Below are 26,619 nucleotides of genomic sequence, written 5' to 3'. Positions count from 1 at the left end.
CCTGAGTGAGAATGCACGGGCTAAGAGAGAGGCCACACAGAGGGCATGAGCCCTGGACCCCAGCTGAGGACCCTGCTGTGGGCCGGAGGTCGGCTCTGTGCCCACAGACCACGGCCAGGCCAGGGCCACGGAGATGAGGAGGACTGCGTCCCTGCCCAGGAGAGCCCCAGTGCCAGGCTAGAGGCCCACAGGGAGTCCCTCCCAGGCCCTGATGGAGGAGTAGCAACCTGAGGACACCTGGAGGGGCCTGGAGGCCCTGGAGTGGACACATGGACAAAGGAAGTGCACATCACGTCCAAGTTCACCTAGCTAGCAAGTGGCAGAGCCGCTGGGTGCCACCTGAGACTCCCCTGGGGTCTCTGGTGTTGGACCTGGGTGCTCAGAGGGCAGGATGTGGGCACCAAGAGCCCTGGGGGCAGGAGGCAGCCCAGCCCAGGGTGTGAGGATGCTGGGTGGGGCCTTGTCCCTGGCTGACCCCAACCTGAAGATGACCCTGGGGCGGAGGAGCAGGCCAGGAATCACACCCTGCCCACCACTCAGAGGGACCTGCACACAAGTAAAACCTGCTGTGGCGCCACTGCCCAAAGACACCACTGCCCTGGACGGCAGGCGAGACGCCGCTCACTGCAGCTGGTAGAGAAGAGGGCAAGACGCATGTGGGCTGCAGTCCCTGGTGTCCTCTTGCTGTGTGACCTGGGGCAAGCTCAAGGACTTCTCTGAGCCCAGAAGTGCTCACCCACATCCCTGCAGCCACAGCCTCCGTCCCCCAGCAGGACCCTTGCTCTAAGGGACCACTAAGGAGCCGCGGATTCATACCACTGAGCAGAGTTTCTGCGGGTTCCTTCCCACTGCCCTTCCCCACACTGGCAGCCAGACTGGAATCTGAGGAACGGGCAAGGTGAGCCCAGCCCAGCCGCCCCTCTCTCCACCCGCACAGGGGGCAGCCAGTCCTGTTTCCACCTCCGCCTGGCCACAGGCCCCAAGATGGTCTTCCAGCAGCCCAGGCTCAGGGAGGATCCACACAGGAGGGCAGGAAGCAGGCAGCCTGCTCAGCCCATGTGGCGCTGCTCGTCTGCAGGGACAGAGGGCCCAACCCCTGGGCTTGCTGACTGGGGCTGCCACCCACACCTGGACTCCACTAGGCAGCTGTTCACGGAGACACAGGTGACAGCTGAAGAACTGCACCAGGTTCACTCAGTCCCTTCAAACTCCACTTGGCACCAAAGAAAACTGTGTTTCATTCCAAAGAGACCCCGCAGCCTCCTCTGACAGGAAGCACTTTGAAGCAGCTGCTGCAGGCGGTGACCCAGGCGAGGGGCTGTGCTTGGCGGAAGCTGTCTGCACGGGCTGCTGGCCAGCTCTGGAGCGCTCTCCTTCTTGCCCCACTCCAGGTCTGTCGTCACATGGCCTGTTGTTCCCATCAGCCAGCCCCCCGCCCCTGGAGGGGGCTGGGGTCCCAGGTCGGCTGGGACCCTGCTGCGTGGAAAGCCCTCCGGTACCCAGGGCCCAGCTGGGTTCCGGTGCAGCGGAGCCCAGTTCCTGAGCCCCAGCAAGAAGGGCCCTTGTAAGATTCTGGGAATACTGGCCAGGAAACTTCCCCTCTGCAGTCCAGAGGGCAAAGAACATTCTGGGCCCGTGGCACATCGTCTGGCCTTGGGCGGTTGGTTAGGAAAGCGCTGGCGTGAGCCCTGTGCCGGTCTTTTGCCCAGCAGCTCATGGCTGGAAAAGACAGTGAAGACATTGATTTGTGCTCAGGAAACAGGGTGCTGGTTGTGGGTGGGGTGTGGGCAGGCGACTAGAGTGGCCAGAAGCCAGGTACCCCAGGTACTCCAAGAGAAGGGGTAAGGTAGGGATATAATGAGGTAGGGAGGGTCTGTGATGTGTTGACACTGTCCCTCCCCTCTGGGGACAGAGAGGGCGCCTCTCAATGGGCAGGGTGTCCCTTCCTTGAATTTGCTAGAATGGAGGGCCCAGGACCCAGGAAAGAGAGGCAGAGGAGGCTGGCCTGGGCCAGAAACAATGCCCAGGGCTGGTGAGCAGCAGGCGAGGCCTGGCCCTTTACCCCCAGGGCCCTGCCTGGCCCTGCAGCCAGGCTGGGGCAAACAGTCTCTGTGGCTCTGCTGCAGATGTGACAAGAGCAGGGTGCTTCACACGGGAAAGCAGTGGTCAAAACCCGCCCAGTCCGTCACTCCTCACCGGGTGGCCTTGGGCAGGTCTCAGTGGTGTCATCTCAAAGTCCCTGGCAGATGGCAGCCAGCACCCAGGGTCTGTAGGAGGATTCGCGCCAGCAGGCCTGGGGGCCCCATGGTGTAAACACTGTGATCTGGGGCCCGGCCGGGGTGCCCTGGGTGCCAGACTTGTGAGGAACAGGGCAGGCGGGGAGACACCCAGGCCTTTAGCTGCCGACCGGGGAGGGCCACACCTTGGTGGCTGGGCTGGACTTCCAAACAGAGCAGGTCTGAAGAGAAGGCTCTGCTCTCTGCCCTGGCTCAGGGCAGTGCTGCTGGGTGGGAGAGGGGTGCAGGCCGCCCATGGGGAGCCTCTTCCGCTCTGCCCCGGCAAAGCTCCCGGGTCCTCCTGCCAGGCACTGTGGGCGGGCTCTGTGAAACCTGGGCCACCCCGTGACCGCCCCTGGCTCCGGGGCTTCCCTGTTCCTTGGGCCATGCCGGGACAAAGGCAGGAAGGACAGAGGGTGTGCACAGGTAGAAGGTGACAGGGAACCTGCTCTCAGCCACCGAGCAGGCCCAGGCCCAGACCGCCGACAAGCTGCCTCGGGAACTACTGTGTGCACAACCAGAGGGGCTGAAGGGACATCAGGCAGGGCCCAGCAGGTCAGCACCTCCCCTTGTGGTGCCAGTGACTCCAGCCCTGCCCTGCTCAGTCTCCCCGTCCTGTCCTGGCCCCACACCAGGCAGGAGTGTGAGGTCACTCACTGCGGGCTCTGCCACTGCGCATGATAAGGCCATCCCTCCCTCCGATCCCGCTTTCCCCAGTTGGCCACCAACAGAGGACAGGGCCAGAGAGGCCTTTCAATGCCTCTCTGTGGGCCCTTGGCTCTGGGGAGGCCTTCAGGGCCATGTGTGAGAGAGACCTGGCACAGGGGCAAGGACACACCTCAGTCACGGGCAGGACACAGCCCCTGCCACGGAGGGTCACAGCTGGTGGAGACAGGGACCGTGCAGACCATGCACTGCCCACTAAGATGTGGCCAGAGGGGTGTGGGCCTGGAAGGACAAGCTGGATGCTGCCAAGGAGGGGGGATGTGGCATTTCCACAGAGGGAAGGGGCTCTGGCCCAGGTCCCAGGGTCCCTGTCAGACTCCAGAGGCCATACATGGGCGCCAGCTGGTTATGACATCAAGCAGCTGGGCTCCAGAGTGGTCAACAGCAGAGGGGTGGCCTGTCCCTTCAACACACATGAACTCTTATGCACAGAGCCCGGACTCATCTCCTGCCCAGGGGTTTCCCTGGGTGACACATTGCAGCCACATTGCAGGGGCACCAAGCAAGGTGCCAAGGAGCCTGTGACTCCCAGCCACAACCTGGCCCCCAGCCACAACCTGGCCCCCAGCTTGTGGCCCGCTCAGGGCCATGGAGCACATTGCCCACCTGGCTGTCCAGCCTGGGCAGCACCAGGTCCCGCGGGTCTGTCCATGCGCTAAGAGTGCCCCCTGGAGGGAGAAGAGGGCGGTGCAAGGACACAGACAAACCCCCTACCATGAGGCCACCAATGCAGAGTCAGGGGCAAGCTAACACTTTCTAATAGCCGTGTAACAAAAAGTACAGAGGCCAGGTGAGGTCGACTCAAACAGCACTTTTCAACCCGGGTCAACCCAGAAACCCAACAGGTGTGGTCCCGGTGCTGCCCCACCCCGTCCCTGAGGCCCTGCCGCAGTCCCCATCCAGGACATCCCAGTCTGGACCAGCAGCATTTCAAGCGCTCAGTCACCACTTACAGCCATGGTCACAGCATGGGGCAGCAGGGCTCCAGAGGGTCACCCATGGCTGAGGGATCTCCGTCCCTTGGTCCTGCTCCTGCGGCCTCCCTGGGGGTGACTCCATCCCCACTCTGCCTGAATTAAGGCTGCAGTACGTCCGCCCAGTAGGCTAACAAAGAAAGACTGACGTCCTTCCAAACTCCCCCAAACAGGGGCCAAGCCTCACCCTCGCCACCCATAGCAGGAGCAGATGGGAATCACCCGGCCGAGCACCAGCGCCTGCTGAGCACTCCCCGCTGAGCATTCCCAGGAACAACGTCCATGGTGTTTAAATAAAGAAGATGGTCATGGAAGACGCAGCAGATCAGTGTACAAGAAAAAGCAGGTTGCAAAATAATGCCCCCACCTTCTTTTGTAAAAAGAAAATACCAAAATATTAGTAGCACGTTCGTCTGCACAGAGAAGGTGGTCAGGAAGGGTTTGGCAAAATGTAGAAGCAAGCTCCACCCGGCACCGCCACTCGCACTGTGTGTGTGTGTGTGGTGCTGGGATGGAACGAGGGCCTCACACATGCAGGGCGAGCACCTGACCACTAAGCCATGTCCCCAGCCCCACTTATGCCTCCTTTAAATGCCACGTACATAACTAGACTCTGCAAAGGGTCCACCCTTCGTGGTGCCGTGTCCGAGTGGCCTCCCACAGGGCCTCACAGAGGCCTGCCCAGTAAGCACACTCTCAAGTACAGGGGCACCTGGCCACCCAGAGAGAGCCCAGCTGAGGACACAGCAAGAAAGACAACACGTTTTCTCCAACAACCAGAAGACACCCTGAGCACAAGCCCCAGGCTCCGCCTTACGCTAGGCCACGCCACTGCTGTCAATCAGCAGCTGTCACAGGAGCACTGCTGGGGGCTCCTACAGCTGCCACAGGGCAGCACCGTGCAGCAGAGCCCCAGTGCCACCACCCACCGAGGGCACCGAGCAAGGCCTGTGCCTGGGAGCACGGCAAGGCCGGCTCTGCAATTCTCAGGGAGGGGGCACCGCAAGGGCTGCTATGGTCTGAGTGTGTCCTCAAATCCAGCCTAGAAACGCAATCTCCTGCACCAGTGTCAGGAGGCGGGCCGTGGGGTGTTTGGTCGTGAAGGTTAATGCTGTTATAGGATGGGTTCTCTCCTCTCTTGCACCGTGTGAGGACAACGTTCCTCCTCTGGAAGGGTGACCACAGGAGGAGCCATCTTGGAGCCAGGCTGGACTTCCAGCCTCCAGGGCAGTGAGAATTACTTCTCCCCTGTGTGGGTTCCGCAGCCCAGGTATTCTGCAGAGCGGCAGCAGACTCAGAGAAGGAAGGCCCAGGCCCAGTCTCTGCCGCTGGCAAGTAGGATCTCTGGCTCCCTGAGACCAACCCCCTGGCCCTGAGATCCTGGAGCAGAAAGAAGGTTCATGTTTCAGGCATGTTGAGGTTTCAAAGGGGACTTTCCCCAGGGAGGGTCCAGGCAGTGGCTGGGAGGTTCTGGATTTCCCGACCCCAGACCTCAGGTACACTGAGGCTCCCTCCCTCACCCCATGTTTGCCTATGGCCCCAAACCACAGGCCCCTCACCCAGGAGAGACCTCAGGGGGAAAGTCGGGCCTGGAATCCTTTCCAACCCAGCAGATCACCCAGGACAGAGGTAACTGACCACCCCTCCCCAAACCCAGGCGCCCTGGGTACCATTTTCAGCAAGTCTCTCCAGCAAAAGGTAATCTTTCACAATCAAAGCCATGGAGAACAGACTCTCTCAATGACCAAGCAAGCCAGAGCCCCGTCACCACAGGGCAGCCCCATGTGCCCACAGGCAGCATGCCCACCTGGTGCCTGGGGACCTGCTTGGAACTGCTGGACTTTGGACCCAACAAACAGAACTCGAGCTCCTTCTTGAGAGGGCGGTTCCATCCCAGAGCCTCCCTGACAGCTGTCACTGATTCTAGGTTCTCTACATCTCACAGATGTAGGGGCCCGAGGGGCTGGGGGCCATCGACCATGACGTCTGCATCCGTGACGTCTCCAAGCACACAGCTGAGAGCAGCGCAGGCTCAGCCTGACTCCCTGGTGGGCCGCCCCTGGACGGGCAGGGCCTCCATCTGCTCATCTCGGCACGCTCACCTCTCACATGGTTTCCAAACCCAGACCCTGTATCAAAAGTCACTCTGCCTTACCACCACACAGCAAGCACAGAAAGACAGCCATTTCTGCTACAAAGGTCAGCCAGACCCGTCCTCAGAGGTCAGTTACAGACAGGCCTCTGCTTTAGAAAATAAGACCCGAGCAGAACACGGGCACCCGGAGTCTAGGAGAAGGGCGGCACTGACCTGAACTTCCCAGTCCGCACCTGCAGCGCTCTCATTCCACACCGCTGGGCACCGCCGACGTCACCCACGATGTCGTCTCCAATCATGATGGCCTGTCACAGTAGTGAAATATGCTCAGAAGTGATGTCAGGAGAATTTTATTCCCGTGCTCCTTCATCTTTTTCGACATAATAAATTGCTTGATTTGATGTTTAAAATCACCATCACTTGAATTAAACAAGATAATATTGTCACAGTATTGATTAAAAGTCAAGCCACCTTGAATATATCTCCTGCTGCCCCCGTGGGCTGCACCTCTGAATGGTTTATATTTGTGAAATCTGAAATCAATCATCAGGCATCCGTGTGATGTGGCGCCCAGGACCAGTGGGGTGTGGCTGTGCTTGGCCTCCGGGTGAGCATGGGCTGTGGGCTGTGATTGACATGGCACCAAACCCTCTGAAATCTGGGGGTTTTACCAACCCTTGGTTCTGTGAAAACTAATTACAAACCGCTGGCCAATCTTTGCAGTCACAGTTTAGAAGGTTTTGCTTTCAATAATGAAGTGCTACCTATCAAGGACAAAGTGATACGCAGCAAAACACACAGAGGGTCACTGGAGGCCTGATACTTGCTGTTGTTGTTTTGCAGCACTGCGATGGAGCCCAGGCCCTTGCACGTGCTAAGCAAGCGCTCTACCACTGAGCCACGTGCTCAGCCCCTGGAGACCATTTCCTTTCAGAAGCAGCCTCAGGACAGAATCCCCCACCTGAAACCAGCGCAGAACCAGGCACCCCATGAACCTGCGTCTTCCAGGACAATAAGCAAGGACGACAGTGACTTCTGAAACCAGGGAGCAGATGGGGCCGGTCCGGCGATTGGCACGGCTTTCTGCCCTCAGCATTTCCAGACTGTGGGTGCAGGGAGGGTGCGGTGGACCCCAAAGCCACACTTTGCTGCAGCCCTAACCCCCAATGTGATTGTATTTGGGGACAGGGCCTCCAGAGAGGCAGTTACAGTTCCATGAGGTCCCAGGACTGGCGTCCTCATCGGAGATGCCACAGCTCTCTCCACACACAGACGAGAGGCCATGTGAGGACACAGCAGGAAGGCGGCCGCTGTGGTCGGGACAGGGTTTGAGGGTGCCTCCCTCAGGCTCACGTGCTGGGTGCTCAGTCCCCAGTGTGGTGGCTGAGGGGAGGGAACTGAGGGGAGAGTGGGGCCCCGTGGGAGATGTTTGGGTCATGGGGGCAACTGATGCTGGCCTCACGGGTGCGCCTGTTTGAGAGCGCCAGTTACCACAAAGCAAAGCCACCCTCGCGCCTGGACCCTTCTACAGGCAGCGTTTCCCTTCCCTTCTCCACTGTGCTGTGATCAGCTGGGCTGGTGGGGTGGGCACCAGAGGCTGAGCAGATGAGGCTGCCCAACGCTGGACTTGGAGCTTTCAAAAATTGTAAGCTAAATAAACTTTTAAAACTAAAGTATCCAGGGCTGGGGATGTAGCTCAGTTGGTAGAGTGCTTGTTTCCCATGCACAAGGCCCTGGGTTCAATCCCCAGCACCAATAAATAAAGTAAGTAAGTATCCAGCATCAGATATTCTGCTTTTAGTTAAAACTAACAAAGAGCCCCCACAAAAAAGCCAGGAAGCGCACCCGCACTAGAAGCAGAATTTGCCGATGCCCTGATCTAAGACTTCCAGCCCTCAGGACTGTGGGGCAGTAGACTTCTGTTGTTTAGGCTCCAGTCTGGTTTTTTTGCTAGTCATTAGTCTGATCTGACTAAGGCAGAAGAAAACTCAGGGGGAGCCCAACAGACAGACATCCCCGCTCCCGGATTAAGGAGACAGAGCTTCTGTCTAAGATCCTGGGGAAACCCAGGCAGCACAAGTCCAGAGGACAGTGTCAGATGGGAGGAGGCAGACTGCAGACTGGGGAGGTGTACAGACGGTGTCCCGGGTGTTCAGCAGATAGCGACCAGCATATGCAGTGTGATGACTCCCTGAGGCCTGGGGAGAACCACACCAAGGGCAAACAGCGCCCGGACTTCACACAGGGTTGAACCTATTTTCACCAGCCAGGCTGGAAAATCTCATAATTCACAGGGCTCTGGGTAGAGTTCTCAGAAATGCCCTGCTTCAGTGGCGAGGAATAATTAGTCCTAGACTAAGCCCTGTTCTGCCACTGCCTCTAAAATCTTAAAAGCAAGATTTGGAAGGATCAAACTATTTCCAGGTAATTTAACTGCATCCCAGAACAAAAGCTCAAAAATATTTATGTTCATACAAAAATATGTGATACCCCAAAAGATAAAATTCACAAGGCCTGGCATCTAATAAAAAATTATCGAACATGCAACAAAAGAAAATATCACACACATAATGAGGAGGAAAACCCATTCATCACAACTGACCCTGTGGGGCTCAGGGGTGGCTCAATGAGAGAGCTTGCCAACATGCACCCAGCCTTGGGTGGATCACAGCACTGGGGGGCGGGGGGGAAACTGACCCTGAAATGACACAGTGAGAATTAGCAGATAAGAGCATTAAATCAGATCTTATTTCCATGTCTTCCAAAAGTTAAACAGAGAAATAAAAAATAGAAAAAGATCCAAATCAAGCTGCTAGAGATGAAAGTCACAATGTCAGGGTTTAAAACACATTAGGTGAGCTGTCAGATTAGACACTGCAGAGAAAAAGATAAGTGTAATTGAAGATGAGATAGAAGACATAAAATTTTTGAAGAAATAATGGCAGAAAGATTTGTAAACTCAACAAAAATTCAAAGTCCACAGATCCAAGTTTCCAATAAGCATCACGCACAAGAAACAAAGAAAACTTTATCAAAACTGATAAAAAGGAGAAAAATCTTAAAACAGCCAAAGGAGAGAAAAAGACACGCCATATATGAAGACACAAAGATGAGGCATCAGATTACGTTGGAAACGCTGCAAGTAAGAAGCATCATCTTCAACACATCCAGAATTCTATGCCCAGCAAAAATATCTTCCAAAAACAAAGGTGAAATGAAGATATTTCAGACAACTAATCCATCCTACAAGAAAATTAAAAGGAAGTCCTTTGGGCAAAAGAAAAAATGATAGAAGATGGAAGTGCAGATCTACACAAAGGGCAGGCCTTGCAGTGACAGTGAATTCCAGAAGCACAGCTGATAAGCCTGGAGCCACTGTCCTTGGAAACAACTGGAGGAATCCTGTGGGCTGTGGAAAGGACAAAGAAGAGCTGGTCACACACACACACACACACACACACACACACACACACACACACACACACCCCGGGCTGGGGTGAGGGCATTTAGCCAAAGGCGAAGCTTTTCCAAGAATCAGCCTGGGCTCTTCACCTAAGTGCAGTCAAGCAGAGGCCAGAGGGCCCCGTCAGAGAAGCCACAGGAGATGCTGGGACCGGGAGAAACGTGGGAGAGGACCCAGGACACAGCGCTGAGTCCTGCCGACCCCCAGTGGCCACGGCCCACTGACACGGAGGTATAGTTCATACTTGGTGCTTCCCACTGGTTTTCACTGGTCTTTCCTCCACCTCCGCCCACGTTTCCCAAAGTGTGTTCCACGTACTAGTGGACGACTGGATCTTGACAGAACATGGCCACACATTCAATGCAATCCTGCAATATTCATTTTTAGATTAATTTATCATGGTAACCTGGAGATTCTGTTCTTCCATTTATAGTAATGGTAAAAAGTTCCTTTTAAAATACAATTGTTTAAAGAATGAGTCAGTTTAAAGAAACACTGGATTAATATTAGTGCCAGGGACAAGTACCTGATAAGGTAAAACCTGGGAGCTCTTCTCGAGGAGAACTGGGCAGGGGAGAATGGCCAAGCGCAATGAGTGGAATTTTTTGTTTATCAAACTTCCCCAGAACTACTTGGAAATCATCAAATCACCAAGGAGAACCAGCCAGTGGCACTTCTTCCCTGAGGGGGACAGCACAGAGGAGCCCACCACCCACAGGGGATGACTCCAGAGCTGGCCCGGAAGCTGGCCAGCGAGGCCGCCACGTCAGACTCTGCTTCACCTTTCCGGGTGGGTCGGAAGCCATCAGCTGGGCCTGTGAACACCCACAGGGCTCCAACTACGGCCCAGGGACCACGATCCTGGTGGCTCCTTAAAAATGGGATGGATCTTCCCAATACTACCCGTCATGCCTGGCGTTTTCCACACCTCTGGAAAATCAGGTTTTGTGTGTGGCAGGGGCACACACACACACACACACGCACACCCATAACTGGCAGCAGAAACTCTTCCCTCTCAGAAGGGGCACTCTCAGGGTTTCCTGGGCTGGACATGTGCTGGTGCAGCCCGTGGAGACAGAACCAGAAAAACCTGGCCCTTGGAGGAAGAGCTGTCACTCAGGGAGCAGCCTTTGTGGTGTGGCCTGACACACGGACGCTCACAGGCAGCAGAGCCCCGGGAGGCAGCCTGTGGGGGTGCGGGGAGCGGGAAACCAGGGGTGCGTGGCTGCCCGGAGCAGCGATGCCTGTCTGGGCCAGCTTGTGGGCTCTGAAAACCAAAATACGTTCGGGACCCTGGGGACTTCAGAGATTTACTATCGGTGAAGGGCGATGATCACGCCAGGAGGAGCAATTATTCCCAAATCATTTAGGACTTAAAAAATCATTGGCAAGAAGATGGAGGTCAAGAGGTGCACTGTCGAGGGAAATAAAACCCTCTACCTGTCAGGCCTGGATCTCACTTCCTGTCCGATGAGCTGGCAGCGCCGAGACGGAGACACAACTGAGAGGCCAGACTCAGATCCTGGAACCCAGAGAGCTGCAGGAAGTGCCCCAGGCCTCGCGGAGGTGGGCTCCTTCCTCCTCCTCCAGCGTCACCTGCCTGCAGGCACTCCTTGGCCACCACAGATGCCAGGAAAAGAACAGGTGGCAGCATTGTGGAGGACGGACTTCCAGGGCAGAGAGGGTCCCCAGAAAGCCTTCGTTCCATGACATTTTTAGCTACGTCAGGACTCTGCTGGATTGTTCCCTGTCACAGGGCAGGGAACAGCAGGCCTGGGTGGGGACAAAGCAGTGGCCCAGTCCTTGCACTGCAGCGCTGAGGAGCACACACCCCACGTGGAGAGGCCCAGGTGACATCTTCACCTTCAGCCACCAGTGCCCCTCAGCAAGCTGGGGTGGCACATCCCTAAGCCACGTCCACCAGGGTCTGGCACATTCATAAGGAGCAAAGCTTAAGGGCCAGGGCTGGGAGTGTGGCTCAGTGGCAGAGCACCGGCTGGCCTGTGGAGCTGGGTCACATCTCCAGCACAGCCAAAAAGAAAGAGGAGGAGGAGGAGGAAAGGAAGGACGGACAGGTAGACAAATCAGGAAACTCAAGGATCACTGTTTTTCAAAAAGAAACAATGGTGTTGGTAAGGACACAGGCAAGTCTGGCACACGTGTCCTGGAGGGTGAACCGACACACCCTCCTGAGGAGAAGCCACGTGGGGACCATGGCTCTACACCACAGCCCCAGAGCTCGGGAAAGCATCAGAAGTGTGCACATGGAGGCAGACACAAAGCTGTCCCTCAGGGTTAAGTGCACGTGGGCAGGAAGCAGCCCCATGTCCCTCCACGGGCAGGTGACAGGGCTGGTGTCCAGGTGCTTCCTCCCCGGGCTCAGGCTCCTGGCCTGTGACATGGACTCCCGGGCCGGCTGCCACACACAGGCTCCTCCCCACCACCCGCCTGGTCTGAACGGCCCGACTTCCGTTAAGTTGCACAACTTACAACCAACAGGACCGAGGCTTGTGGAGAACAAACTGCCCACACTGACCTGTCCTGCGGGCGTTAGTATGAAGCTCTACAAATACCACAGCCACAGAAGCGTCAGCCATGAGAACCAGGCATTTCTAGAATTAACCATTCCATGTTTTCCTTTGCCCGATTCCTGATCCTAAAAGGGGCCTCACTCCCTCTAAGGGGTTTGAACCGCCCGTCTATTAGAGCGACCCCAGCCCTTCACTTGGGGCTGCTGGGGAAGCTGGGTCTGGGAGCTCCGTCCATTCCGCGCAGGCGAGAGCCCCTCCGCAGCCAGCAGCAAGCCAGCCGGGGAGAGGCGCTGCCAAGGGAACGGCGGTGACGACTTTATAGATTAGACAGCTTGAAGGATTCAGGGTCTGCCGCGGCCTGGCACTGGGCAGCCAGCAGCTCCTCGTAGCCATTTTTCATTAAAAATAAGGAAGGGGAACGGAGAATCATTACCTCCGCGGAAGCTATCTGAAATGGCCTTATTTTGAAATGCTGCTTTAAAATGTGGACACATCCTGACACTCAAGTACCCTCAGCCAAAACGTCAGCAGAGCAGCGGGCTCGACCTTAAGAACGTGCAAGCTCACTCTCCGTGGAGGGGGACAGCAACGTCACCTGAGGGCGGAAGAGGGACTTAGAACATGGGAGGTAAATAGGTACAGCTTTGCCACATGTGCCTGGAGTCACCAGAGAAAACAACTCCCCAGCTGCCCAGGGCTGCAGATGCTCCAGAAGGACCGGCCAGAGGAAGGCAGCAGCCGCCCTGACCTGGCAGGAATCCGGAGGCCTCACCCCCTCCCACACCCCCGGCCCCAGCCTCCAGACCCCAGAGCGCCTGAGCTCTTCCCCAGGGTGTGCAGGGGGACCGGTGGGAGGGCAGCTTCTCATCCCTGGCAGAAAAAACTTAACAAATGCCTTAAAGAAGAAAAGGGGGGGGGTCATCCAAGATGGAGCTTTGCAAATACACCCCACAGCACCGTCCGCACATTCGGCTGCTGCTGTTCGCATTTCTAAGCACTGACAGGTTTCACTGCTGTGGCTGCTGTTTGGGCAATGCTGGGTTCGCAGGGAGGGCCGGGTTTGGTGGTAAGATTTGAACCCAGGGCCCTGGGCATGCTAGCATGCCCTCCACCCTGAGCCACACTCCCAGCCCCTAAATGCTGCCTTTAAACTCAGATTGTCACAATGGCTGCTCTTCCACTGTATAAGAAAGTACCTTAAGAATTTATTCTCTCTTAAATTCACCTGATGAGTGAGACGAACATATACATGGTTGCTTATATTTTTAAAAAAGATAAGCCATGTAAAGACGGCTCCCCGTGAGAGACAAGTAGGAACAGAACAGAATCAGGAGCTCAGGAGTCTGACCGCCTTGAACGTGGCTGGTTCTGTGGATTTGATTTTGGAACTACATAAATATTTTACATAACTACGAAACAAATTCAAATGCTGCAAAATCAATTCCTTAAAAATCAAAAATAAACTGAATTCAAAAAAGGATCCACCTGGGGGACCTCTCTCCAGAACAGATGTTCCCTGCAGCCTTAATACACTATTTTGCTCATCGATCTCCAGAGGGAATGTGCTGTAAAGAGAAAGAACTGTCAAGAAGAGACTGTCACCAACACCAGCCACCATCTCATCACATTCAGAGATCAGCGGCCACCTCACCAGGGACATCGCAGGGACGCGTGGAGCTACCGTATACCCTGCCAGCACCATGGAGTAAGCACTGGGGGCATCCGGCTTTCCTTCTGCGGCATGCTCTGGGACTCAGGGACGTGTGTGAACCACAGGCCTAAGCAGATGATCTGGAGAGCGAGGATTCCTGACCTGGCCGAGGGAAAAGCAGATGGGAGGGGAGAGGAAGCACAGACCACGGCTCGGACCTGCACCGGAAGTCTTAGTACGAAATTTCAGGGTGCATTTTGTGTTTAATAATGTAAATTTTTGAGAGCTTCACTTGAAATGATGCTCAACCCAGAAGCAACGGGAGCTACTGTCATCCTCGCCACGGTTTCTAGATACGCTTCCCACTAACGGTGAGCAGGGCTCCTTAGGAGGACGGTGATCCAGGCCTCAGGCAGGAAAGGCACAAGGCAGGTCTGGGACACTCTGCCATGACTGGGAGGGAAGAGCCTCTCAGGCACCATTGGAGTCAGATCAGAAGGACCTGGGTGGCAACCCAAGGAGGTTCCCCCTGGTCACAGATGAAATAACTGGCACATCAACAGCGTGACAACTAGGCCATCAATAGGGTGACACCAGGCAGCTGGATAGGATGACATCTGGAACAGACTGACACACATCAAATGCATTTAGACCATTTGTCTGTAACGATATGCATATTTTAAAATCTCACCTGTCGCCTTGGGAGGATGCTAGAGAACTCATTATTTTTAAAACAAATAAATAAAGGAATCTGGCATTTCCAACAGGAACCTCAAGCTAACCAGCAGTAGATGAGAATTCTCCTGTAGAGAAGGATCCCAGAGAAGAACCGAAGAAAGGCCACCAGGATGCAAAACCTTCTAGTGACCCTTAATAACCAGGTGGAGCTGGCCCTGGTCATTCACAGCTGCTGACACCAGGTAAGCACAGGGCTGGACGTCCAGAGCCTCCAGCTAGAGAGGAGTGTTGCACTAGGTCTGAGCCCGACCTGGGCAAGGTGCTGAACCCACCCAACACAGCGGTGCAGGAGCAGGGGGCAGGAGCACCACCCGATCCAGGCCAGACCCTGGGAAACCACAGGGCGGACAGCCCAGGTTTCCTTCAAAAAGTTGAAAGAAAAATAAGAATGGGGGAGGAAGAGGAAGGATAGATGAAGACATTTAAAAACAGCATCAACCATCGCAATGGAAGGACTTTGCATCCTGATTCAAACAAATCGTGAACAACATAAAACACTTAAAGACAAACAGAGGAATATGATCTTTGATGATATTAAGGAATTGTTGTTAATTGTTTTTAGATAGGATAATGGAATTGTCTATGCTTTTAAAAAGAATCCCTAGCTTCAGAGGTAATGCTTCGATTTCTAGGTTTTGATTCAAAATAACTTAAGAGGAGAGGATTGGTGGGCGAATAGATTAAACAAGCGGCTAGTAAACTTGGAAGAGTCCCAACAGACAAGCATGGGACAATCTGAACAATAAAGTAAATAACAGCAGCAACAAAGCATAACTCATGCAATAAAACATTGTGGGGTCCACGTTGGGTCCCTGGGTCCATGTTGGTATAAACAAAAGGAAGAAAAGGGGAAGCTATCGCTTGTGGTGAATTCCAGTTCATAAAAAGCGCCATTTGGGAAACACCACAGTAATGACTGTTTCAGGTAAGAATTACCCATGGGTCAGGCGCAGTGGCACACGCCTCTTAACTATTTAGGAGGGTGATGCAGGAGGATCGCAAGTGTGAGGCCAGCCTGGGCAACTTAGGGAGAGCCTGTCTCAAAGACCAAAGGCTGGGGATGTGGCTCAGTGGTACAGTGCCTGCCTAGAACGTGCAAGGCCCTGTGTTCAATCCCCGATGCCCTCCCTCATAGACATAAGCAGTGCATGGTACAGCAGGGAGGGAAAGCGTGATTAGGAAGAGGAACCAAGCACTTTCCCACAGAACGCTCATTAAAAGGAACAAACATAACTTCACAGCACAGAGCCTTGCAGACACCTCTGTGACCACCGAGCAGAGTTATCAGCGCCATAACAGGTTCTGTGCGATTCTGGCCCAAGATGTGTAACTAAAATGAAAATGTGAGGAAACAACAGGAGAACCAAATGCAGGGGACTCTACAGAATGGCTAGCCGGCATGCTTCAAAAACCCCAAGTCACGAAAGACAAAGGACAACCAGGGATTGTCCTAGAATAAATGACACCAGGGCACAGGACTGCTAAGTGCAACATGTCCCCAACAACAACAACAACAACAACAACAAAAAAACAGTGGCACTGGCTGGGGACCCCTGATGGAGGTCTCCAAATTGGTCGGTGGTCCTGCACCCACGCCAGTTTCCTGGTCTATCCCTGTTCCACAGTCACTGTGTAAGCGTGAGGAGCCAGTGGACAGCACGTGGAGTCCACCCCACCATGCTGGCAACTTGTACTATGTGTGAAATTTCTTCAGAGAGAAAAGTTAAAATAATTTTTAAAATAGTTATTAGTTGATAATTACTGCAGCTCCATGATGTGCCTTGAGGTTCCTGTGCTGCCCTCGAACTGTGCAGATACTTGAAATGCTCCACATGAATGTTAACAAGAGAGTCAGGACGCCTAACCCTAATGTGGTGTAGACCCAGCTGGGTTGGAGTCCAGCAAATCAACTGGAAAAGAACCCTTCTAGGACAGCTGGGGACGTTGAGCATGGATTCATCGTTGACTAATAAGGAACTATTGTTGATTTTTAAAGGTAATTTTTTAAAAATTATTTAGGTAAGATACATGTTAAATAAAACTTATCACCATAGTGACATCAGCGTTCAGGCTGCTGACACTAAGTGTGTTCACAAGGTTGTATGGCCATCTCCATGTTCCAGAGCACTTCATGGCCCCAAAGGAGACCCTGCACCAAAAAGCCCCAGGCCCCAGGCTCATAGCCACTTGTTTCTGTGCCTCTGGATGTGCCTGTGCTGGACAGCTCCTGTAAGTGGGATCACACAACAGCTCTGTCCCTCCCTGCCTGGCCTCCTGCATCCACCAGGCCGTTTTAAGACTCTTCACGCTGTAGCGTCTGTCAGTACCTCACCTTAAAAACAGACGGGGAAAAAAGTCTTTTACAAGAAAGAAGAGATCAAGCAGATCACAGTGAACCTGGCGGGTGGACACACGGGGGTCACTGCCCCCTATTCGCGTGTGTGTTTGAAGTTGCTTGTGTTGATGGACACATGGGAGGTGGCATCATCTTCTCTCTACTTTTGAACGTGTTTAAAATTTCTCACAATAAAATAAAAGAAATCCTGCCGTTCCTACCTGGTGGGCTTCCACTCCCATTGCTTGCAGGGCGGACTTGAAAAACTCGGGAGAAGGTTTCCCCACCACTTCGGCTTCAATCCCACAGGCGTACTGGGAAAGGAGAGAGACGCAGCATGGGTGTGGGTCAAGAAGAGGTGCATGCCCATGAAAAGACATGCCAATGTGTCCCTAGGGGTCAGGAGCCTTGACAAGGCAGGACACCGTGGACCTGAGAGTCACAGATTACAGGCAAGAGGGCCGTGACTCTTGTGGTCAGGTCACCCAGTGTCGTCCCTGCCACCCACTGAAAGGCCTGCGGCAGCATGAGGCACGTGGCAAAGCCACGGCCTCCCCCAGGCCAGGAGACCAGGGCTGGCATCTGCTCAGTTGGCTGCCACGGAGGGCCTTCCTGGCTTCCTCCTGTGCGCACCTCCAGCTCCACCACAGGCCTCCTGAGAGGTCCACTTCCACCCACCGTCTGCCCCTCCCACCCACTAAGTGTGGGAAGGCAGGAGTGCTGCAGCCCTGAAGCTGACCTGGGGCAGCAGCCAGGGTGAGGGCAGCTAAGGGGATGTGGGTCAGAGTGGACTTGAGGGCCTGGCCACAGATGGCCTTGTAAACTGGAGGGGAGTATCAGGAAGGAGGTCAGTTCCATCACATCTGAGGTGCTGCTGCTGACCAAGGTCAGGAAGGAGGCCAGTGGTCGGCACAGACACAAAGCCAGGAGCAAGAGAGGAGTGCAGCAGAGAGCATGCTGGGAGAGCAGGCAGGGAGGGGCTGGAAGAGGGGACAGGGAGGACAGAGTGGTGACCAAGACCCAGAGGACGGGGAGTGCACAGCTGGAAGCCCCACACAGGAGGGGGACTTTGAAACAGGAAAGGCCACTGATGCATCAAGCCTGGCCTCTTCTCCAGGAAGGTCTGAAGGACGTCAGACGTCCCTGAAGAGGGCTCGGGGCAGAGCCAGGTGGGCACCTCGAGCGCCTTCATGTAGGCTCCGACGTCCAGCATCAGGCCCGAGGTTTCCTTGTAGTAGCGTCTACAAGAGAGCAGAAGGGAGGAGGTGAGCAGAGCCCTGGTTCAGGTCAGCGCCGACGCCGTGCCGAGCCGACTCCTGGGGCCCCGGACAACAGAGCCCAGGGGCCCAGCAGCCCTGGAGGTGCCTGCTGAGATCAGGCCTTCCGTCTGGGTAGCTCCTGCCACCAGCCTTGGGACCCAAAGCAATGAGTAACTGGGGTCTCCAGGAGCAGCTGGATCCAGTGCTGACACAGAGGAAGACAAGTGCCCTGTATTCTGGGAAGGGACAGCAGCACATGGAGCATGTGGCGAACCCGTAATTGCTAATCATTAACCCTAAGTACTGCTGAAGAAGAAAGTGCCATTAGTTCCCCAGCAGCCCGCCGCATCTCCATCAGCAGAGGTCCGGCAAGGGGCCGGGCGCCACAGGCACCAGATGCTCTTGGGAGCCATCGGGAGGCCAAGTCGCCCGCAGGAGAGCTCCTTTCTTAAGACAGGTGCCATGAGGCCAGTGGCTGGGCTGAGCCCTGGTCCTTGACCTGACCTGGCTGCCCATGTCAGACCCGAGCCTCGAGGCACCTGGTCCCAGGTCCATGGAGGACCGAGCCTGGAGCTCAGAGCAAAGCCACATGGCCATAAAGAGGGGTGAAGGCAGCTCATCCTGCTGCCCTGAAGGACGTACAGAAACCCCAGAGCCGAGAGCGGGATCTGACATCAGAGCTGTGACTGTGTCCTGCCACCCACCACATCAGTGTCCCTTCTCTTCCCTGCCCTCCAGATTTAGGGATGTAAAACAAGCATGTGTGCAGAAAACCAGAGAGAAGGTGAGCAGGCTCACTTCAGGGCCCAAACCCGTCTCTGCTTTCCCGCAGGACTCGGGGTTGCCTAAAGACACACCATCAACACCCAGTGCTCCCTAGGCCGGTTCTGGAGTTCAAAAACCACTGACTCCTAGAAACCAAAATCAGAGCCTTTAATACTTCCTTCTTTTTTAACCAAATCTGGGCTGGTTTTATAGGCCAAGAATTTTTCTGTATTTCTTATTCATTCAGGAAAATAAAAAAGCCATCTTGAGCCAACTGTTGGATAAAATTTTTTGGAGGAGCAGTAAATACGAGTATTTAATTTATTTCTACACCCTAGAGACTGCGTTCATTCTCTTTTGTTTCTGACCCAAAGGGCCACAGTGGCCCTGGACAGGCCCGTGTGCTCTACCGCGAGGGGAAGCTGGCGCCAGGACAGGGGGACCAGTGGGAGCAGCAGTCAGATCCGATTTTATGCTTTATTCTCCTGCCGTTTCCGATTATTCAGCACAGCTCCCTTCAAAATGACCACTTGACCTTTCCCAGAAGAGCCATTAACCTTCCATAGTCTGTCGCGTAAACAGCTTAATTTTCTGAAGGCGGCATGACAGAAGAAATTACAAAGCCAATTCCCACTCTCGGTCCAAACAGATGCCAAATGTAAATCACTCCATTCCAGGAGGAGGACACCCTGCCCCGCTCGGCCTCCACCGCCCCTGCCTCCTCCACAGCACACGCCTCATCAGCGGCCACCCCAGCCCATGGCAGCACCTTGACAACAGCCCGTCCTGGGTCTTGGGCCCAGAGCGGCTGCGACCTCACCTAAAAGCCATTGGTTTCCTTCCCTGGCTTAACCCCCCCTTGCCCAAGTCAGGGTCCACCAGCTGGAGCCCACCCACCTCTTGCCAAACCCTCCCGCTGCCCAGGCTGTTGCATATTACAAATCCAAGAGCAGAGAGTCCGTTTTTTTTCCAACAACATACCGATTTTGACTACTCCTCATAACCTGGAATAATTAATTTAATAATTATGAGACAATTTTAAAGAAGAAAATTTAACATAAATGAGCCTTGAAGAGCTTCTTAATTATGCGGGGGTCTAGCACAGGGCTGCTGACCAAACACCCAGGGGGTGTGAAGGCAGGAAACAGAAAAATGATGTGTTGTGCGCGCACGAATATGTCACGATGAATCTCATTATTACAGATGACTACAATGCACCACTTAAAAAAAACCCACCCAGGCTGGGGCTGGGGCTCAGCAGTAGAGCGCTCGCCTAGCATGTGTGAGGCCCTGGGTTTGATCCTCAGCACCACATATAAATAAATAAATAAAATAAAGGTGTTGTGTCCAACTACAACTAAGGGGGAAAAAACAAAAACAAAAACAAACCACCCAAGGGCTCAGCCCAGCCCCGGTCAGTGAGCTAAGCTGGGCTGACCTCCCAGCAGTGACGGAAACTGCAGAGGGTGAGAAGGGAACGTCGACGTGGCTGGGTCATGGTAACCACAGCTGATCAAACATGACTTGGATGTTTTTGCGGAGGTGTTTTCTGGATTTACATGGTGGAGTTTGAGTAAAGCAGGGCACCCTCCATGACGTGGGGGGCCGAATCCAATCAGTTGAAGGCTTTCACCAAGCGGACTGCCCTCCCCTGAGAAGAAGGCATCAGCCAGCAGACTGAAATCTAACATCTCCTAAAATCTCCCAACTTTTAAACACAGGCCCCAAAACACTTGGAGATCTTGTAAGGATCAAACATCTAGAACATGGCCTAGAGGTGCGAGGCAGAGGCCCTGGGGTTGACCAGGCCAGGGGCGCTCCTGGCCCTACCAGCAGCCACCAGGTCAGGGGCTCACTTCACCTCTGTGTGCCTCTGTGCCCCCACCTGCCCGGTGGTGCGCTGCCCACAGCTCCAGGGCTGTGGTCAGAACTGAACGACATGGAATAAGTCCAGCGCTTGGCGATGGCCAACGGCTGAGCAGAGGTCTCTTCCTTGTCCTCTCAAGCAGCTGGCCCTGTTCAGCAGGCAGATGCCATGAGACCAGCCACAGAAGGACCACACTGGACACGGCTCCTCAGAGAAGGCTGGGGATCTGCCTGAGCAGTTGGGGGAGGGCCCCAAGGTGTCCTTGTAACCGTGGCAGGCCGTGATCCTAAAACTCTAGGTGTTTCTCTTGCGACAGGATGAACCTGCATGGCTTCTGTAAAGCAGCTGAGCAACGTGCATCAGGACCCCAGAGAGGCCCACCGGGACCCTCTGAGGACACGACCCGGATGCACGGAGAAACGGCCCCCACAGGGACCAGGGAAAACAGCCCCCCAATGGGGACAGAGACAGCCCCTCTTCGTGTGCAAAGCCACCCACAAGACACGGCCTGGTGAACATAAAATGAGGTGACAAAACAAGGTCCGGCTGGGCACCACATGGCAAAGACGCCCTCCGTGAGGACCCCTGGGTGAGGAACACCAGGGCTGAATTCCTGGGGCAGGGGAGGTAAAGACGTCTTGTCTTCCCTTTTGCTCTGTATTTTCTAATTCTTCTGTAATGTCTGTGTGCGATCCTGGCGGTCAGCAAGGGTATGAGGAACATGACCAGGGCTGTTTCTGTAAGGAAAGGGATGGTGCTGTGGTGTGGCTCTCAAGTGTCCCCTAGTGGGCCAGGCAGTAGGCACTGGTCCCCAGTGATGAGCTGTTGGGGATGGTGGGATCTTGAGGAGCTGGGGCCTAGGTCACTGGGGTGTGTGCTTGGGGACATTGGGACCCCCACCCTGTCCTCCTTCTCTGTGAGGTGAACAGGTTTCCTCCGCCACATGCTTCCGCCAAGATCTCTGCGTCACACAGGCCGAAAGCAATGTGACCCAGTGGCCATGGACTGCAACCTCTGAACTGTGGATCAAAATAACCCTTTTTCTTTTTAAATCGATTTATCTCAGATATATGTCACAGCAACAGAAAGATGACTAACACAAAGGGTCAGGCACATGCCAGAGGCTCAGACTAAGGGCTGCTCATAAAATTACTGCTTTACAGAGATGATGCTCTGGGACCACAGACACTGAGTGCCCAGACCAGATTATCGCCAGAAGCGACTGTCTCCGGGGCTGACTCACCCTTTTCCCAGGGATATGAGCACGGGACTCTCCAGCTCCATGAGTGTCTGGAAGGCCTTGTTCATGTTCTGGTAAGAAAAGCTCTCCCCGGCGTCTGCCATCACCACACAGTTTGGGTTGGACTGCTCAATCTGGTCAAACTCTGAGCGGACTCCTGGAGAAAGAGAAAGAGATCATGACCCAACCCAAGAACGACCCGGCCTACCCCCGGCTCACCCAGGCGTCTGTCACATCTGCCCCTTTCTCAGAGGCTCTCCGTCCTGTTTTCTCTTTTTTATTGAATGGATGATTTCTAACGGGCACTGCTCCTGCTCCTGTCTGACCCTCACAGCTACCATGGGGGGTGGACGAGGAAGGGGTGTTAGTCTCCCCTAGTTAGAGAGTTTATTAGGAGAAAGACGGAGCTCTCCTGGACCCCTCAACCCAACACTGGCACTAGCCCAGGAGCTCCCCCACTTAGCACAGCAGGAGGAAGCCCAGAGCTTTGTAACCAAGAGGGGACCCTGGCAGGAGGACAAGCTGGGCTGCCTGCAGTCTGAGCATTGGCACTGCTGGCCTCACCCTGGAAGAGCCCTGGACACTTCAGGTGAACACACACGTATAGGTCCTGCCAGCCACCCCCCCCCCGCCAGGAAGGACTTTCCTTCTTTTACTCCCCAATTTTCAGTTGAAATAGGGAAAACTGGAAGGGTAAACAGAGTCTAGGCTTCATGGCTTCAGACCCCTTAAGAAACCTGCTCACGTCACCTTGGTATTAGGTGTTGACCTTCTGGATGAAAAGAACAGAGGTAGCCACAGCGAGACCCCTTCCTATCCAGCAGCGCCAACAACATGAGTGCTGATGAGGACGGGGGGACAGCACAGCCCTGGAAAGGGGCAGCAGCGTCTTCTAAGACTGGACGTGGGCCTGCCCTGTCCCAGAGACTCGGCTCCCAGCCTTGACCCAAAAGAACCATCAGGAATGCTCACGGCTCCTAAGAGCCTAAAAGGGGAAACCGCCCAGTATCCACCAATATGGGGATGGACAGACTCGCCATGGCCACTCACTCAGTGGACTACGACCCTGCACCAAAACAGAGAACAGCCCATACATGATGTAAATAAAATGTGGAGTCTCAAAAATGTTTTGGTGAAGAAAATTCTGTGAAAATTTTGAAAAATTTGTGAAAGTTTTGGCAAAAATGTTTTGCATAAGGAGCCTCTTGCAAAAGACTATTGTGGGGGTTGTGGGGTTGTGGCTCAGTGGCAGAGCGCTTGCCTAGCAGGCGTGAGGCACTGAGTTCAATCCAGCACCACAGAAAAACAGATAAATACATCTACAACTAAACAAATATTAAAAAAAAAAAAAAAAGACCATTGTGAAAGCAAGGGCTGGCTCAGCAGGCCTGGCCTGCCACACCCTGCACGTCCCAGGAGTGGCCTGTCTTCAGGACTGACCCTCCCCCGGCTCCGGTGCTGGGCCCCTGTGAAGCTGCCTGATAAGAGGGGTCCTCATGCCTGAGGCTTGGGCCACACTGTGTCAGTTTGCCCTCGGGGCTGGTGGCCCTGCACACTTCCATGACTGACCGCAGACAGCAATCCTGGGCACCGGGGCTCCAGGGCTCTTCCTGCTTGCCAACACTTCACATGTGTTGCTGTCCTCGTCATATCAGAGTGCCACTCCAGGGACGAGGGGAATCTCTCCCACAGCCTCTGCCCCAGGCACCTCCCTGCCTGCAGGGTTGTCTGCGTTCTTTCACTAAATAACCCCAAGCACCAGCGTTACTGCTGCTGTGAGTCCTCCTAGGGAAACTCCCAGGCTGGGCTGGTCTTGTGGGACCCCCGACATAACCGCACAGTTTGGCTCTATTTATACGAAATTCTAGGATAAGTACACTTATTTATAATGGGAAATAACAAAATAATGGGCAGGGACTGGGGACTGACTGGGAAAGGCATGGGGACTTTCAGGTGATGGTAATGTTATAGACCTGTGTGTGTGTGTGTGTGTGTGTGTGTGTGTGTACTGAGCATTGAGCACAGGGATGCGCTACCACTGAGCTACATCCCCTAGCCTCTTTATTTTTTTATTTTGAGACAGGGTCTCTAAGCTGCCCAGGGTGGCCTGGAACTTGCAATTCTCCTGCCTCAGCCTCTCAAGTAGCTGGGACTGCAAGCATGCGTCCCCATGCCCTGCAGTGTTGGAGACACTGGGACACAAAGGTAGATGCACTTGTTGAAAGAGCACAAGTCTACCTGAGGTTTGAGTATTTCCTTGTATGTGAATTTTGCATCAACAGAAAAGCCACAAATAAATACTGAATGCTAGTTAATAATGTGTTGAAGCACTTCGGGGAACTTTACCAATGTCTGCCATTTACTATGAAATGACTTCAAAATATAACACAGATAGGTGAACGGAGGGATGGACAGACACACGGGGAAGAGTCACTGACAAAATCTAGCAGATGGGTATAAAAATAGTTGCAGTAAAATTCTTTGAGCTTTACTAAATATTTGAAAGTTTCCATAATAAAACATTGGGGGGAAATCCATCATCAATAATACTTGAATTTAAAAAAAAAAAAATCCCAGTTTGAAGATGCAGCTACGCGCAAGGGAAACAGAGGCAGGATGCCCCCTCCAGCCTGCCCGGCTCCACTCCCTGCTCCTTCCAATGCTCAGCCTCGCTCGGCGCCGCCATTTCCCTCTGCTCCTGCCACCTCCACGCCCACCCCCATGTCCAGAAGCCCTTTTCTGGGGTCCAGGGAGACAGAATTTCTTCAGTCTCCTTTTTTTGAGGACCAAGTTCTAAAGACTCTGGCAGGGATCCTAGTTTCCAGAGAAAGGAGTCCGAGGAACAGGATTTCTAAAGGCCGGGCAGACGGCCCTTCCTTGAGCTATGAATTCAACCCTTGGGCCTTCCGGGGGGGCCCCCTGCACCTCTGAGAGCCCCCACTCCTGCCTTGGGAAGGAGAAAAGCAGCTTGTCTCTGCCCAGTGGTTTGTAGAAATCAAAACCAAGTCCAAAGGAAGCAAGGAAGAGCACTCCGTGGAGGACAGAGGTGTCTTGAATTCCAGGGCCCTGCTACCATCTCTGGCTTTTTAAGTATTCAGAAGGCACCAGATCATATTGCTCCTTGGCTTTGTCCCCAAAACTTCCTGCAATGAGGGTCAAAGGGGCTCTGTCTTACATTCAGACTGAAATCAGGATGCAAACCCTGTTCCTCCAGCCATCCACAAGTGGCACCAAAGAGCAGACTGGCCGTGGCAGACACGGTCCAGGGCCGTGGGTGCTGCACTCCAGAAAGCTGCACCCAGCTGTCTGTTGTCCCTGGTCAACTCCCCGGCCCCTTGGACCAGTCTAGATCCAGGGATGCCAGTTCCTTCCAGAACTATCTGGAGTGACCTCTAGTGACCCTCTGCCAACGGGGGATGGATGGGCCCTGGTCCTAACTTACCCCCATGAGGTCTCCGCCCCACTGGCCCATGAGTGTCATGGCAGGAACCAGTAGTTAGCTCTGTGCCCATCCCTTGGCATGGCCCAGGTGAGCCTGGGGACCCTCTCCCCAGCTCTCACCCTGCCAAGAGGACACCTTCCCGACCCCCGGAAGGTCCCAGGATCCAGCAGGCCTACCGTCGTGGACGAGCAGGTGAGGGCGCAGGCCTCTCTCCTTCAGGACCTGACAGGTGGCAGGTGCCGGGGCAGTCACCTCCTCCTGGGAGATGTCAAATCCCAGTCGCCGAAGCAGTGCCACCAGCTCTCCCCGGGACTTCTGCGACTCGTTGGTGCAGAATCTCACCTTCAGCTGGGACCGCTTCAGTCTGTGGTGAGGGAAATGACAGGCAAGGGTGGTGTCAGAAGGTGCAGTGTGGCCTCCTGGGAAGGAACCCAGAGATGGACACTTCTCCAAGGGTAACTGACAATGTCTCCAAACAGACCAGGTCACTGTGGGACCCAGGGGTGGTCCTGACTAACCTCAGGTGTGCTCAGGCTGAGATTTCTGACCTGGAGCAGACCCTCACGGGGGACCTCAGACATGGCCCGCTCGCTGTCTCCTGCTCACCCTCACTGGACTGGATACGCCCGAGACTCCCCAGGGCTCCCCCTTCTCTTCCTGTACCTCTCCCTGTACCTGGGACACACTCACCCCTTGACCTAGGACACATCTCCGCACCTTGACCTGGGTCTCACGCCTCTGCACCTGGGCTAATTCTATCCCCGATCCTACTCAGCCCTTCCCCTCGGCCTGGCCAGAGGCCACCTGGGAATGGCAGAGCTATTTCTCTGTGCCTTTCCACACAGCATTTCCACCCGGCCTCTGAGTTCTGTACATCCGGCCTTATTGTCTTTGGGCCCACATTTCCCCAAAAGGGCTTAGGCAGAGGGACCGGGTGGAGGTTTGTCTCCTCACGGCTGTCAGTGAGGAGGGGTGACCCAACACAAATCACCAGAGCAATGGATGGCTCCAGGTGGACAGACAGGAGCGTGGCCCGAGCAAACCCAGCACCAAGGAAGTGCGCCCCGAGTCTCCACCAATGGCAGAGCACCACCATTGTTGAGAGCCACAGCCAAAGGGGCCCCAGCAAACTTCCAGCTGCCAGCAAACTTCCAGCTGCCGGCTGATGATTGGCTCACAGCGGCCCCAGCAACATCTAGCTGATTGGCTCCTCGGCCCCAGCAACATCTAGCTGATTGGCTCCTCTGCGGTGATGCT

General features: G+C 54.6%; 1 protein-coding gene across 1 annotated transcript in view; it reads right to left on the bottom strand.

The window, feature by feature from the left end:
- Nucleotides 1–26,619, bottom strand: part of LOC107152852 (phospholysine phosphohistidine inorganic pyrophosphate phosphatase) — a 100,387-nt gene that overhangs the window by 54,299 nt on the left and 19,469 nt on the right. Inside the window, 5 exon segments of the mRNA XM_015498370.2 lie at nucleotides 6,285–6,376; nucleotides 17,011–17,103; nucleotides 17,967–18,030; nucleotides 21,924–22,077; nucleotides 25,539–25,726. Of these exon segments, the coding sequence (XP_015353856.2) occupies nucleotides 6,285–6,376; nucleotides 17,011–17,103; nucleotides 17,967–18,030; nucleotides 21,924–22,077; nucleotides 25,539–25,726 (591 nt within the window).

Source organism: Marmota marmota, unplaced genomic scaffold (genome assembly GCF_001458135.2).
Source record: "Marmota marmota marmota unplaced genomic scaffold, marMar, whole genome shotgun sequence".
In the NCBI taxonomy this organism is placed as follows: domain Eukaryota; kingdom Metazoa; phylum Chordata; class Mammalia; order Rodentia; family Sciuridae; genus Marmota; species Marmota marmota.
This window is presented reverse-complemented; position numbering and strand designations above follow the sequence as displayed.